At 37.5% G+C, this 17,062-nt stretch overlaps 1 protein-coding gene across 2 annotated transcripts in view; it reads right to left on the reverse strand.

Annotated features, from left to right (window-relative positions):
- Positions 1-7,147: 7,147 nt before the first annotated feature.
- The window catches only part of PTPN4 (protein tyrosine phosphatase non-receptor type 4), a 149,968-nt gene continuing 140,053 nt past the window's right edge, over positions 7,148-17,062 (reverse strand). For both annotated transcript variants that reach the window (XM_020805515.3, XM_072985244.2), the window contains 2 exons: positions 15,762-15,897; positions 7,148-11,368 (listed from right to left, as the gene is read on the reverse strand). In XM_020805515.3, coding sequence (XP_020661174.1) covers positions 11,285-11,368; positions 15,762-15,897 — 220 coding nt within the window. In that variant the 3' untranslated portion in view covers positions 7,148-11,284. The remainder of the gene's footprint in view (positions 11,369-15,761; positions 15,898-17,062) is intronic.

The following is a 17,062-nucleotide window of genomic DNA, read 5'->3' on the forward strand; positions in this document are numbered from 1 at the left end:
GCTCGCCTCGTATTCCCACACCACGGTCACACGGCAATCCGGTTGCTTTTCAAACTCCGCTGCCTTGCTTTCAAGGCACGCGACCCCTGAGGCTGCCAGCCTCGGAGCCGAAGACCGCCCTTCCCTGAGCAACTCACGGGGCTCCCCGTTTACTTCCGAGTAGAACCGGGCTGGAACTGGTGCCTCGGGCACATCGGCACGCTGAGTGCAATGGTTTTTACTCTCCAAGGAACGGGACGGATAATCAATCAATCAGTAAAATAAAAAGCAAAAGTATTTTTTGCACCTTAAAGATTAACAGAATTATTTCAGTGTGAATGTTCGGAGATTCCAATTCATTTCTTCAAGCTTTTTCAGTCACCAGTTTATATACAAGTGCTGTATCTGTTGGAAAACCCAGCGACCAGGAGTTGAAATCAGTACAATCTTTTCAGTCAAGATGCCCTCACACATATATGGCTGCTAGGGTTATGTGCCAGTCACCTGTACGCCTTTGGGCAGGGTGCACAGTCCCAGAGCACCACCAGGAGGAGGGACTCCTAAGCCACTTCTAAGTGCTTTGTATCTAAAAGAAACCCAAGAGGCCTGCCATTAAATTGACTTTATGGTACCTAATTATTATGAGTTTCAAAAAGTGGAATTTTCAAAGTGACAATAGCCTTAACACCATGGTGAATTTTGTTACATAATGATCCTGCCCAGAGCTAGACTCATTAACTTTCTCTCAGGTCAATATATGATTTATTCTGAAGTGCAAAGAGGTTTCTTCATGAAATGGTTAGGTGTTTTCTTGAATCAACTTCTGATCTGAGGCCTTAGTAAATAACTTTTGTCTATATACAAGATTGTAAAGACAGTTCCTTAATAAAGTATATGGAAAAAAGTACATACAAAAAAAGCCTTGATTTTTATTTCAGCCTTTAGCCAAGTACTGTACCCAAATATATGGATGGAATTTACCTCAGCTGTCTCCCTCTCCAACTTTGCTTTGAAAATCTTTTTTTCTACAAGTTACTTTCTGATCAGTAACACAGTGGGAGGCAGCAGGCTTCTGAAACTGGCTTTGATGTGTTCACATTCCTGTTGTCATTTATGTTCCTTTATTCTCTTGTATAGAAATTGACCTGTATTTCATATGTAGAGTGCAAAGGGGCACTGTTGGCAAAGGATGGCATAAATTGCATTAGCAGATGAACAAATAAAGAAGTTCTGGATGTTCTGGGTAATGTTGCTGAGAACCGTAATAGTGCTCCCAGAATCGAAGTGAGAACACTGTTGGCATTTAGGTCTGTAGCCAGATGTATTCTAGCTGTCTCTGTATCCATTTACTGTACTATTTATCCTTTTCTGTAATTTTAGCATTTACAGTACTTCCAACCTTGCTGTTCTCCCTGTGAGAAGTGCAGAGATCATGTAAAATTGAGATTACCAGTTGCTTTGATCAATAATCATAAAACACAGAATGGATAGTGCTAAGAGGGTGGGAGCTTAGCTACTAAAGAGAATGAGGGTCTTGGAGAAGCAATATGTCACCCTGAAAAATGAAATAATCCTTTAGAAAAGCCCCATTCCATCAAATCCCCGTATCTGTGAAACTTCATGGAAAGTCTTGGGTAGGTCACATTCTTTTAACCAGACCTACCTCACAGGCTATGATGAGAAAGCAGGGAGGTAAGCTTTGTATGTGCCTTCAGCTCATTGAAGCAGTGGGACATAAATGTAAAAGTTATCAATAAAACATCAGGGATGGCTGTGGCTGGAAAAAAAGCCAAACTATTTTATGAGGTCAACAGGAAAATAATAATAAAAAAATTTAAGCTGCCAGTATCACAATGTCTGTACACAAATCTGTGGTGAAATTATATCTTGAATACCAAGCATAATGCTGGTCATGTTTCTTCAAGATACTGTAGACCTGGAAAAGCTGATGCAAATAACCAATGTGAGAAGACAATTAATGAGTAAAGGTTACAATTGGTTGTTGTAGGTTTTTTGGGCTGTTTGACCATGTTCTGAAGGTTGTTCTTCCTAACATTTTGCCAGTCTCTGTAGCCGTCAACTTCAGAGGACAGGAGTCAGAAGAACAACCTTCAGAACATGGGAGGTAGAATGTATACCAGCAACCGGGGAACATTAAAAGTCACAGGGTGCTCTAATGTTCATGTCTTGCTTGTGGACGTCCCATAAGCATCTAGTGCCAATTGTGTGAACAAAATGCTGCATAATATAACAATAGCTGGGAGTTGTCCAGAGATTTGGGCTTCGATATCATAAATTTATCAGTGACACAAAACTGTACCTCTGTTTTCTGCTAACAAAACCTGGGAAGGCCATTAATATTATATATATCAGCCAAAATGCCATCATTTGGACCTCTGTGTACAAGTTCAGCAATAACTTTTAAACAACGTAGGGGCACACACATAAAAATAAAAAAGGGTAGTACATCCTTGATATGAACCTATGTGACATACAAGTTAGTTTTCACTAATAATGAATCTCCAAACTTTAAATTACTAAAGCACATCTTTATTTTGCAATTAAACAATTAAGATCCACAAGTAAACTATATTTTTTCAAGTTTGTACCTAGACAACTATTTGTCAATCAAAATTAAATATATCCACAAAATATGTATAACAGCATATATTTCACATAGTAGAATGAAGTTGCTCTTAAGACTAAAAACAAGAGTTGTTAAATGTTAAGTATTTATTTCTCTTTCTTTCTCTGGGGAACTGCTGGTATAGTATGTAGAACATTAGTGTACCTTATTAATGGCAAGAACTCTCCTTTTACTCCAATGCGGACAAATACACATAAGGCCCTTTTAAAGCATACAGTAGCTGCAGTGATAAATGCTGAATTAATCTCACATTGTCCAGTGTTGTCCAAATTCAAGTGCATGTTATTTTCAACTGAGCACACTTCCTGCTGCTTAGAGTAAAGGCTGTTAGCAGAATAATGTTTCTTTTAATTTAAAAAAAATATATATAAACACAATTTCAAGACACAAATCTCTTTACACAGGAATAGAGTTGTGTGATGAATGGTGCACAGTTTTATTGGGCTTAAGACTTGAGCTGCTGAGATGCTCCAAGCCAAATTATTCAGCAGTGCAAACGCAATTGAACTGGACAATGCAAAGTCACAGAAGAAATGCCAACTTATTATCATTAGCAATACAAATAAATAAATATGGCCACTCATACGATTTTATGATCCAGACACAAAATTAGATTTTACAACTTTATATTTACACATATACTATAGCACCTGTGCCAGAAAAGAGAACAAACAAACAAAAATCCACACACAAGTACAAAAACATCCTGTTAGAATTTGTTATGAGAATCCAGTCATTGATTTTAGTATTCAGATGAATTAATGTTACATTTGAAGCTCAGTCCCTAATGTTTGAAGAAAATTGCATTGGGAAAGTTGTCTATAAACTCTAAGAGAACAATCCAAAGCCACATAGTGTCAACTACTAACCCTTCTGTCCATTTCATAGCCTCTATCTGTAAGAAACACAAGTTATTCCCTTTTAGTTTTTTTATGGCATTAACTACCGTTTACTCATAATTTAGAACTTAAGTAAAAGATTCCCCCCTCCCCCGATTTGTGAATATTAAAAATAAAAAGATAATCAGGGATATCACAGTTCAGAATAGAAAGGCCCCCACTAGGTACATGCGCAAGTACTTTCACATGTTTGCTAGGCTTTTCTTATTCTGTACTAGAGATTGTTCTCTCAGTTCTCCGAAGTTTAAAAGTAGCTTTTAGGGCGAGGGCCAAGAAAAAAAACAATCTTCAAAACTGAAGTGCATGTGGAAACCTCTCTGCGCAGCCCTTTAGATCCTAGCTATGTTAAATTGTTCGATTTATGACTGAATATAAGACACTGAGAAAATCAAGTAAGAAAGGAACTTACAACTTTTGTGGGGTTATTTTTAGAATCACTATATGTAATGATCAGACAATTCTAAGATTTAAACCAGGGGGGAAAACACCTTAGTGTATCAACAGTTGCACTGGCACAAGATGTGTTGCAGTACTAGCATTACAGGTTGATACATGGGTGTTAATATTTAAAACATACGTGCAATGTGGTAGTGCGAAGAGTTCAGAATTACTGGAATGGATCTTAAAATAAAATGTGTAAAAATTGTGGAAAGATAGCACACTGAGAAATTATTCATACTAGGAAGAATCCCAATCAACTCTGTAGTTAAGCATCTCTTAAATTTGAAAGCAAATTTTGTCCAAAAACTATGTCAGTAGTAAAGCATTAGATAAAGTGCTACTATTTGAAATTCAAGAGATTTAGACAAAAATCAAATATATTTAAAATTATGTTCAATATCAAGTATTTTCACCAGCAAATATTGTCAGTCAAAGGCTCTTCTTCACTTCCAGATTATCAGCTTTGTTTCCAAAAATCACTTTCAAAATATTATCATAGTGGTCTTCCACATCTCCCTGTACAAACAAACCATATGCTAGTAACTTTTGGTTTAAGGTAATATAATTTATCATATACCCATTGATAATGTTTTTGTGAAGTATCTTTTGTGAAGTACCCACCCCCATTTACAAGTGACACAGAAGACCCTTTTAAAGCCTAGGTATTTTAAAGTTACACCATCAAAGCATCAGAGAGGCCACTGTCTGGACAAATATAAATTTCTATATTTTACCAAACCACTCAGAATATTGAAAAATGACAATTTTAGCTCTGGTTTGCATTTCTACATTGTCCAGAATGACAGATTCAAAACAAATATATTAGTTTTGCTTTATAACACTTCCAGTAGTTACAATAACATTCTTATCATTACAATCAATTAAAAATCAATATGCTGCTTTGTTATTCTGTTACATGATTTAATCATGATTTAGAAGATGTACCCAGTATTTATTTCCTTTATGGCAGGTCTTAGTGGCAGAAAATTAATGTTGCATTCTGTTGAAAACAAAGGTTCACCTTGTTCTACCTGGCAGTTAAGTATTAAAGTTAGTAGGCAAGCATTCATGCACACACACAAGCTACAAATGCCCACCCACTCCCCAGAACCCAGATGAATAGCAACCCCAAAACATCTAAAATTTATGAGCAGGATCTTCAGATCATAAACAAGCCAATTAAGCCAACAGCGCAAATCCAAATACCTCGGCTTTCTTGTTTCCTTCTCTTGACCCCTCAAATCCACCCTTGAAGCCTGGGATCCTCTAGAACAGTGGTCCCCAACTTTGGGCCTCCATATGTTCTTGGACTTCAACTCTCAGAAATCCTGGCCAGCAGAGGTGGTGGTGAAGGCTTCTGGGAGCTGTAGTCCAAGAACATCTGGAGGCCCAAGGTTGGGGAACTACTGCTCTAGAATAACACAGGATGTGGTACTAAGTCTTTCGCAGAAAGAGAGAAATCAGCAGAAAATGCCTTCTACAAACAGAAGAGCCACCTCACATGATAGCATCTCTGCACCAAGCTGCTGTGTTTGTGCTTAAGGCATTTCTCCCATCTAGTTTGAAATTCAACTGAGCGTCAGACGTGCTCACTAAATAAAACCTTTGGTCAGTTTCACATACCAAATAATCAGCTTCCAAGCACAGCCAATTGTATCAAAGACTGCAGAGTCAGAGCCCGATTGCTTACAGAGGCATTGCATAAGGGAAAGGAATACATTTCAGTGTATCCTCTCATCTGTGTAGATCTTTTTTACAACAGGCATAGGACTAGTGAAGAAAAAGTGCTCTGCACATGTTCCTATGGCATTAAAATGCAGAGGCTTATTGTAATAACCAGTGCAGTGAGCACTCTTCCCTGTAGCTTCCATCTTGTGGTTTCTTTCCCTCTGCCACTGGATCAGTTTAGTTCTTGGCATGCATTGGTGGAATACACATGCAGATAACTAGATCCTGGTCATCATGCTGGAATATAGAAGGAAGGAGTGTGCAGAACTTTGTTGCACAGCATATGTAGTGTGTTGTGAAGTTTACAAGATACGGGTGAGTTTATGATAATCATTGTGAGGGGGAGGGTTGCATAGTACCAGATGTTTTCATTCCTTTTCAAGAGTAGAGTCATAGAATGAGAAAGGGCACTTGCACAAAGCACATGTAGGTTAACACAGCATATGAGCTAGATAATCTACAAGACATTCGGGGCAAGGGGAACCATCTGCTGCCGACTGCTGGCCACACACTTGTAATTCTTTACCCTATCAAACAGACCCTTTCCCAACCCACCCTCCAAAAAACAAACAAACAAACAAAACCCACCACCACCCTTGTGGAGTTATGCTCCACAAGCTATGAACACCACTAAGATTTCACGTATGACCTTTCCACTTCTTGGCTGCCCTGGACAGCTGCGACTGGTTTCCTTCCCTGCTTTTCTACCTTCCACAGATGTTCTATCTGCACACCGCTGATGGAAAAGTACTGGCCATACATACTGCTTCTGCTAAAACCTTTCCCCAGCTCTCTTCACTTGCATTTTGTGCCTTCTGTGGTAAAAGGAGGGCAGGATTTCTGTAATGAATGCCGTGGGATAATGTAGGATTAACTAACTATACGTTTTATTTATTTACAAGAATGAATTTGTAAAATCCTGAAGAAAGCCACCAATGGAAGTTGCAGCATGAATGACTTTCATTGCAAATTAATGTGGTATAATAGTTTGGTCTACAGGATATAACGCTGTAGGCTTTATTTAGTGGGGACACCTAGCACTTTAGCTTAACATGATTTATGGCCTACTCTTTACCTAGTTCTCAAAAAATGTACATTTTAGAATGAGAAATACCAATCCAAACACCTAGGCTTTCTCATTTCCTTCTCTTGACTTCAGCCCCTCAAATCCACTCCCGAAGATTGGGGATCCTCTAGAATTGCACAGCACCTGGTGCCAAGAAGAATAAAATCTGTTCTTATACAAGTAGTAATGCTGCAGGAACATTACTGTAGCTCTGGAGGTGGAACATTAAGGTGGGATCATTTCAAAGTACTGTAACATAATTAGTTGACTTGCTTAAAGTCATGTTCCTAGGAGAAGGACTGACATTGTGGGTACTTGTTATTTAACTTACCCTTAAGTATACTTCCACACCTAAAAGCCACACAACTTAAAAAGGCAAAGAAGCAATTTTAGCAAGTCTTGAACAGTCCTAGATTTCTGCATTTAGACAACTTTCAGAAGTACCTTAAATAATCATCATTTTCAAGATTAAAAAAACATACATCTGTAACATACATTGGCACAAAACTATTACCCTATTGCTCTTATTTACAATGAAAACAATCTGAATTTTTAAAAAAGGAAGTGTTACAATTTTTCTCCCCATCTTTTTTAGCAAATAGTAAGAAAATAATTATCCAGTAAAATCCAACCATAACACTCATCACTTTATATGTAATTATGTCTGAAACATACATTCATGTTTTGTACAGAATGAAACACATACAAAAAATATTTTTTCTTTTCTTTTAGCTTGATACAGATCTTCATAACCCAATGCAAAGTAATTAGCAGTATTAATTTTAAGCCATATAAAAATATTACTAAAGACTATACCATGATGGGATGATGTATTTTATGAAAATTCACATTTTGTGAGAATGCTTTCATTTGTTACTATTCTATTTACCACAGGTGCATTTCTCTAGCTTGTTGATTAGCTGGTGATCCTGCCAAACTAATCTCTTTCAATATTTATTCAATGCTACTGAGCAGTAAGCCCTAAATCAGCTTATATCTGGGGAGGTGGAGGCTTTTAAGGCAGCTAATGTTTCTATCCTTATGTTAGAGCAATATATGAAGTACCAAAAATATACTCCAACAAAACTATATATAAATGTTTTTCATTGATTCAAACTGCTTTGGCAACTCATGTAACAATATCAGCATATTTAAAATACTGATGATATACAGTGCTGCTATATACCATCTAGTTTTTTTCCCCTTCATCCACTTTATAATTTTCCATTTATATGTTGGCAATGCTAAGACTGTAAGTTGCTTCACGAGAATGGCTGCAAAAATAATATTTATGTTAACATGCTAGAAATGCTTAAATTAGTCCTGCAGATCACCAATACCATGGTATAAAATAATTGAGAAAAACAATAATCAAATCCCGTGGATAAAAACTTCCCAAGTACTGTTTTCTGAAGCAAGCGTCTTAAAACAAACCACAAGTAAGAAGTATGTTGGCCTTTTTTCCTTTCCTACTTGTCATTCTGACTGGTTGGTAAAAATTACCATTGCAGATTTTTCATCAAAGTGGCTAGACATTGCTTATATTGCTTATATCCACTGATATCCAAGGATGGCTTAGATGACTGCACAGCAAAATTATCAAGACAGAATCCTCTTTGTCCATTGTATGGGTGGTATAACTTTTCAATCAGCTTGTGCAAGGAGGGATCCAATACCCCTTTCGCAAGCCTCAGCCCTACTGATTTCAATGGACCAATCTCTAGCTTGAGCAATGCCAAGCTGGAGATTACAGAGAACTCCATCAACGGAGTGTTAACATTGCACAAGGCAGCAATAAGATTCTGCCTTAATTGGTCATCATATTTGGATTATCTGGCCACGTGAACTGCTCTAAGCATATTGAAAATATATTACAACTTGTCATTTCTGCTAAATAGCATCAGACTTGGAACAGCCAGTGGATTCACAGTTATTACTTCATACAGAATAACACTTGATCCAACCATCGCCTTCAAAAAGCTGTCAAAAATATGAGCACATCAGAAATTGTTCCACTATGTGGACACATATATCCCCATACACTATATTCCTTACAGATAGGACAACTGCTCAGTTAAGAATGGGATTTTTAAGGAGCTCATTCTAGCTAATGCCATCTTATCACAACTGTGTAAAAGGAATCACCGGCAAGAAGTGGTATTCATTTTTACCCCTACCCAAACAAGAAGTTATATTAAATTTTAACATCATAAAATCCAGATTACTAGGTTTGCTTTGTAAATAAGTCAAACACGTCTGCCAATAAGGTTTTTTAAAATATCTAAATCTTTTCTATTTGCTATTTTATTTGGCATCAGGATATGGGGCCATCATAGCTGTGCACCAAATAATTTAAGCTCACTGTGAATAAATTGTATATAACAAGATTTGGATCTAGTCTTTGAATAAAGGTTATTTCCATTCATGTGTATGAGAGCAGATCTCCTGCTGGCAGAATAGTAGACAAATATTTGTTATTTCAAAAATGGACAAAATCACTCACATGTTGGCTGAAATCCTGTTCTACTGCTACACAAAAAGCATAACTTGGGGGGGGGGCAAATTGCTGTAAATTAAGAAATCTCTGTAAACATCTATTGCACAACTCAGTATGCAACAGAGCATGTCTAATGAGTTTTCTTGCTTTGAGACAATTTGCCTCTGAAAGTTATGCATTTTGTGTAGCAGTACAGAACAAGATCTTGGTCATTCTCTCTTAATTTATAAACTCTTACTGTCTGTGGAAGCATGCAAATAGAAGTAGTCAACTCCACTCAGAATACCGATGCTTCTGCTAGCATGAACAAAGCCATCCTCCAGCCTCATTACCTGCAGCCCATTATATATGAATATTATAGTTTAAAAACACATCTTAAAACATTCTGTATTTTCATTCTATACTTTAGGTGTCTTGTTTAAAAAACACAACTGGGTCATTAATCAAAACTTTTAGTCACAGGGCAGGGCAGATTATGTTTTCAGAAAGAAAAAAAACAGCTCTCAAACTTATTGTGCTAGAATCTGGGCAAACTTACCAGCAAAGTGGCTTTAACTGTCCTAGAAGTATATTTTGAAAAGAAGAGAAAAATCTGTACCTGACCCTAGAATGAACTCAGATACTATATGAATGAACACTTTCCAATTGTATACGAATTAGTGACTTAAAAGGAAATACACAACCAGTTTCACTGCACAAAGCATCACTAAGACCCTAAAGAACGCATGGAAAAATGACGTATTTTGTGGACAAAGTTATGGATATTCCCCCCTTTTTTTGCTTTTAAAAACATAGCTGAATACAAATCTAATCTGAAAAACAACAAATGTAGACTCAAAGAAAACAAATGTGTTTGGGAAGGCTTACTTTGACTTTACAGGTTTAATGTGGAGGATCAGTGTTATTAAAAAGTTTTATTCTATTCAAGCTATAACTCTTTTTCTCAATGTACCAGTAAAATGGAGGAACAAATTCTAGAACATTATATACTGACTTTTCATAAGTGTTGCTTACATTTTACCAATCAAAAGGAATGTGTCAGATTTTTTTACTTCATTTCACAGAGTAAACAATAATTACGTATTTAATAGGCTGGGGTGCTTTCGCTACCCACAGTAGCATGCAGGTACTTAAAGAAAGAGAAGGAATGGTATGGCTGTGCCTGTGCACAATACCACATTCTAAGCACCAAGGGCCATGCTTTAAAATGGGAACCCACTGAAATGTAACAATGATGAAACTTTCCCTTTAGGGCCAATACCTTACATCTCAAGGCACTGAAGGGGTTAAGACAAAATACATGCATCCTTTCCATTAGGAAATGTGACCAGATGTTTCAGAACACAACACACCAATGTTACAACATGCTGAGAAACATAGCTACCGGTTGAAATTAACCTCTTTCCTACCCCACCCTAAACAAGCTGCAGGTTAAATGGGCCTTTACTGTTGGGTTAGAACAGACTGCAGTTTTTCATTACTATGCAGATTAAACTTTAGAAGGGCATAGGGCAAAACTATGTTGCTTCAGTAGGCAGTGTGTCTAGTAGCAGTAATATTGCTAATATTTCACCAAAATAAGAGAGACAGTGAGAACCTTAACAGCAAGTTAAATGTAGCACAGGAAGAAATGGCTTTGTATGTATTGTTGTTGCTTTAGAAAGAGAAGTGTCAGATGAAGTGAAAGTGTTCCAAGCTTTTTTCCCCCCTTTTTTGATGGAGTTCAAACAAAAGGGACTATATGGCACTACAATGAAGTCTGGAAAGCTATCCAAAATGCACATAGTCCATTCAGTCTGTGGTTTGTCGAAGCAATGCACTGAGAGTCTTCCAACACAGAAAAATCATTGTGTTTTAGAGACCGGTTTTCAGTTTCAACATAAAGTGCAATAGTGCTGAAGTTTTTCCAAGTCTTTTTCAGTTCTTCATTGTTTTTCAGACACCATTTCTTGCAAGCAGAGTTATGGCATGACGAATGCAGCCAGTGTCTTACATGGATTCTTCTGAAAGGTATCTTTTGCTTTCTATTACTGCAGTGATGTCTTTAAAGGTCTAACAAGCTCTTCTTCGTACACTTTCAAAATAGCTTCACAAACAAATCTGTATTGACTCTGAAAATACAACGCAGTAATTTATAAGAACGAGAAAAACAGAAGGTAAGTTGTAAGGGCAGAATTGTTTTCAGATATTATCAATGGACTATCAGAATATTCTGATAGACATCAATACTTCAAAAAAATGTTAAAGATAAACTTGCATCCTCTGAACAAATGGCTACCTTCTATAAATACCTTCTTTACCTCCAGCTCTGAGTTATTCCACTAAAGCTCCTCAAGTACTGTTTTAGCTGTATTGTTTTTATCAAACACTCAGTACATCTAACACTTACTAATTATGTGAATGAACAGTTCTATTTCTATGCAAGAAACTGTATATGCAGGTAAACACTGAATCAGTAGTGACGATAGAAGTGAAAATTACTTTGGTTAAACTGTTTTTATCTGTTAATTACTTTAGAAGAGGGGTTTAAATTGAGGAAAAGGCTAAATATACATCTAACACTTACAAGTTGCATATAACAATGTAATTTCCCTAACTCAAAGCTTGATAACCTATTTTCATCTTACACCATTGTCAAATCTGATACTTTGATTCTGTTGCACAATTCACTGAGGCTTTGTTGCTCAAGCTAAGACCTATGGAACTCTTTATCAGACAACTGCAAGTTCCACTGAACATTAGATATATTATTGAAAGTCCATAAAATATGAAATATTTAACAAATGTTATACAATTTGAAAAAGTGACTTTGCAGCAATTTAAAATGGTGTATTTCATATTTGTATTGTATTCTGAGAAAACTAAGGTCTAATATGTATATGTGCATATACAAGAGACTATTTTTTCTGCTATAGTGGAACAAACCTAGAAATCCAATTCAAAATTTATTATTAAAACATGGAAGATTAAAAATAGGACAATTACTTGTCTTTGTGTGCTTTAATTTCTTTTTTAACTTTAAAAGCAAGTCTCTTCATTCATTTCGTCTTACAAACTCTGAATACATTAAAATATTATTAATTGTTTGCTTTGTAGTCTGTGCGCCCTGATACAGAGAAAGTAGAAACTCATTATGTTCGTATATTTTTTTCTAATGTATGCATGAAAATGTGTTTTGAAGGGGAAATATCTGGAATGCACAGATGACATTCCTGAGAAGCAAACAGTGAATCAGAAGCATCAGCTCTGACTTTGCTGATCAACTCCATACCTAGGGGAGGGAATGGGGAAGGAGATATTGCACACAATGCAGGATCACCTATCTTAGATATGTGCTACTAGAACTGCTAACTGCTGGCTAGCTCAGTGGGTTTAGGTATCTGGCTGTGGAGCCAGAGGTTGGGAGTTTGATTCCTCATGGTGTCTCCTCGACAGGGGCTAGACTCGATGATCCGTAGGGTCCCTTCCAGCTCTGCAGTTCTAAGATTATTATTATTATTAGAGATGGGCATGACTTTGTACAAAGTAACCTGCATGGTACCACAGGTGCTACACGGATCCTCCCCCTATCTTCTGGGGCAGTTGGGCCACTCATCTGGTGTCGCATGCAACCAGGGTTGGTGTTCTCTGGCAACACTCCAATCTGGGCAAGAACTTGGATTGTTCATGTCTGCCTCCTCCGGCAGCCCAGACTGGAGCAGTGCTGGAGAAGAAGGAGCCTGGCGGCACGCAACACAAGTGAGTGGTCAAGCCGGCACAAGGAGTCGGGGGAGGATCTGCATGGCACCTGTGGAGCTGCGCAGGTTACTTTGTACAACTTACATTGTGCCTATCTCTAATTATTATATATCTGTTTGACACAGGAGACTCATTTGCTGGATGAATATTGACAATTAAAACACTGAAACTGATTGATCAGCTATAAACTGGATATTAAATTTATCTAACAGTGTCACTTTTATAGAAGTAACTTGGTTTAAAATGAAATCTAAATGCACTTTTAAAAAGTAGATTGATGGCCTATTATCAAATGATAGCCTAATTTGCAATTTCAGAAAAAAACTGACTTCTAAGGCAAATATTATGATACAATATTATTGCAAAACCCATACTCAAATGATATTAACATGCCTTCCATATCATGCAGAAACACTGTTCTGGGTTCACAATCTTAGCATAGTAAGTCCGAGTTCAGCCTATTTGAATCAATGGAAGTTATGGAGGTGTTAACTTAATCTCCATGGTTCAACGGGCCTACCGTAGGGCAGCAGGATTTTGGCCCATATGTTTTAGTTGTTACAGCAACTAATTAATATGCATTCACGTTCATAAAATGCTTAATTTACAAACTGGTTTAAATCTGGCTTATACCAGTGGTTTAAACTGGTCTTTTGGAAAAGACTTAAATTATTGATTAAAATCACCTTGAAATCTACTCTTGGACCTCCTGTCACACAAAAATGTATACAAAAGTAACAATCCAAAATATGAAATAGGATGATGAGAAAATTTAAGAATCCATGTTAATTAATCAAAACCCACTGCACTGACTACCAGTCTGTTTCCGGGTCCAATGCAAAATGCTAGTCATTATTTATAAAGCCCTAAACGGCTTGGGTCCACGCTACCTGAAGAACCATATCTCCCCATATGAGCTTTCTCAGCACCTAAGATAATTAGAGGAGACCCTCCCCTCTATCCCACTGCCACCACAGGAATGGTTGATGGGGTCACGAGAGATGGCCTTATTTGTGTCTGCTCTCAGATTACGGAATGCTCTCCTTTAGTAGCTCAGGTTGGCCCCCACCCTTTTATCCTTCTGCTGACAGCAAACAGACCCACCTTTTCAGGTAGGCTTTTAATAATCATGACTGAATACCTTCATCCCATTTTTATTTAAGATACTTTAAAATATTTTACATGTTTTTAATTATTTATTGTTTTAAAATCAGCTCTATAGTTAATTTTTAATGTACAATTTATTGTGTTTTTAATTCTGTTTTTTATATTGCAAGCCACCCTGAGTCTCCTTACCGAGAGAAAGGGAGCCTATAAATAAGACAAATGTATAATAATAAATATTAAGCACACTGTTTATTAAGGGATGTCATTCTCAGTGAAATTTATAAGAATCATGATTGTCCTATTTAAGTGAGCCTACTCAATTTGGACCCAATGCAATGCATTTTTATTCTACACTTTCCTCCACAGACTTCATGTCTCTGGTTGTGCTTGCATCTCCATATAACACCACATGGCCATAATTCCACTTATTTCAATAAGGACAAAAGGGCAAGCACATGTTTCCCATCTGGCAGATAATCTGTTCACATTTTCACATCTTGCACAGGGCAGCAAAGTTGGGCATGGGCCACATTGTGGAAGCCTGTAAGAGGGGGAGAATATCTTGCAGAACTGCCCTTCCATATTCCGGTTATTCTAAAACTGGATTTTGGCCTATCTATTACAGGGGTAGGTAGCCAGTAAGCCCTTCCCCAAACCTTGGCAGGTACAAGCCATAGTTGCTAATTATTCAAACTTAAAAGAGAGAGACTCATTTCCACTTTTTCTTAAAAATAAAAAGGCTACTTTGGGCTAAAAAAAGAATAGGTTTTAAATGGCCAACTGCTCCTCTTCCCGCACCACAATATGTCTGAGGTCACCAGTGTGTATCTCTGTATGACAAACATTTTCGGCATGAGGGTGTCAGAGAACCATACTGGAGGCCCTGGAAGGCTGCGTACAGTCTGTAGACCATGTTTCATCTGCCCCTGTTTTTCATATTCTGAAAAATAGTTTACTTCACTGAGCTTTTAAAATATAATTTCCTATTAACAGTTGTTCAGAATCCTATTGGTTAGTTACAATAGTGTAAGTGAAACGGCATAAATTTCAACAGGAAATAGGTCCTAATTTTTAAGTATTTGCCTGAATCCTTCATTGTGAGCCAACTACACAAGCTCACACACGACAAGAAATACAAGTGGTGGTGACTCATTTAACCAGTAGCAAGTCATTGCTGCAATACATGCCATTGTATTGTTGCAGTTAAAATCTAAAAGGATTCTGGGCCACAATTTCATAGTAAATTAAATATTAATCAGTCTGAATATTTTATTTTCTTTAAATTAAATGTACAGTTGTTTAACCACAATTTTTAAAAAAGTGAAGATAAAGATTCCCCCCCCCAAAAAAAATATATATATATATATATTTAAAGTGTATTTCTCTCAGAAAATTGGGAAGGAGCAGTTGAGGAAGGAAATGCTACAATGGTGTAGAGAAGCATGTATTCATTCCCTAAGTTGGTTTCACATTTTCAAATCACAGCTTATTGAGAAATCATATAACTGTCCACCAAAAAATTTAAGTCCCATGAAAAGGTTGCATTTAACATTTAGACGAAAGTCGGTACCTACGTATATTGTAACAATTCCTTTTATAAATAGTGTAGGTATGTGTTTTACTGGAGCTAAATTGTTCCACTGTGGATCAATAACTTACAGGAGTTTGGATCATCATGGCCCTTTGATCCCTCATCGTTCTTACAATATCCAAGGGATATACTGGCTGATTACACTCAATAAGACACATAGCTGTTTCCATAGTGATAAGAACTCCCGTTCGTCCAATTCCAGCACTGGAAAATAAGAAAGCACTACTATGTTTATTACAGTTAAAATGCAGTATTTCAAAACATTTAGGATGCATGCATAACTTACAAACATCAAAACCATAAATCCTTTCTGCTACCTAATACTGTATTATTTCAGGAATAACTACTGTACTAAAAAAACCTGACAGATAACAAGAAAAAAAGATTCTTAGATATGTTTTACACCAGAGCTCCCCAACCCCCGGTCCGCGGTCCGGTGCCAATCTGTGGCCTGAGTCGGACCGGGCCAGAGAGACAGACCTCCCGCCCCACCCTCCGCATCCACTCACCCCCCCAGAGCTGATTTGCACATGTAATTGCGCTCCAGTGTGCCCATGCGACCACTGCACCACTGTTTGCACATGCGCCCGAGCGCCTGCACAAGCGCTACACTGCCATTTGAGCATGTGCACGAGCACAAGGGTGCCCCGCCTTCCCCAGCCAGTCCACAGGGTGAAAAAGGTGAGAACCCATGTTTTACACGACGTCTGATATATTTTATCAGACATTGCAAAAAAACTTTTTTTCAAGGCATTCAGTACAATTCAAGTCCACCAAGATTAATTAAAGAATGCCAGTTTTAACTGCAAAATGCACATTTCTTTTGTTTCACCCAACTTGGCTCCTTCAATGTTTTGCTAAAATTTTACTGAAAAACTGTTATGTTTGTAAAAGAGAGGTTACCTACCTGTAACTCTGTTTCTTCAAGTGGTCAGCTGTGAATCCACATACATGGGTTAAGTCTGAGCCTGAGCAGGACTCCTCGGAAGGTTCTAGAGCTTTTAGTCACATGTTCACTAGAATGTTTCCCCCCCTAGTGTGCATGCTCTGCCCATCTTAAGAGCCCTTCAGCTCCTAAGAAGAGTCCGCCACTGTCAGAAAAAAGGAGACATGGATGATGAACAGAGGGCGGATGAAGGGTGGGACGTGTGGATTCACAGATGAGCACTTGAAGAAGCAGAGTTCAATCAATCAATCAATCAGACCTTTATTGGCATAGACAAGACAACGTATAAAAGGAAAGTTAAAAGAGGAGTACAGTTTGCTGGTCTTTGTTACACAGGATTGTAACATAGTGTAGAAAGGATGCTACACTCGCAGATACATCCTGTAAAGAGTCACTCAACATAAAATAAACTTTGTCGGCTTC

This window comes from Pogona vitticeps, chromosome 1 (genome assembly GCF_051106095.1).
Source record: "Pogona vitticeps strain Pit_001003342236 chromosome 1, PviZW2.1, whole genome shotgun sequence".
In the NCBI taxonomy this organism is placed as follows: Eukaryota; Metazoa; Chordata; class Lepidosauria; order Squamata; family Agamidae; genus Pogona; species Pogona vitticeps.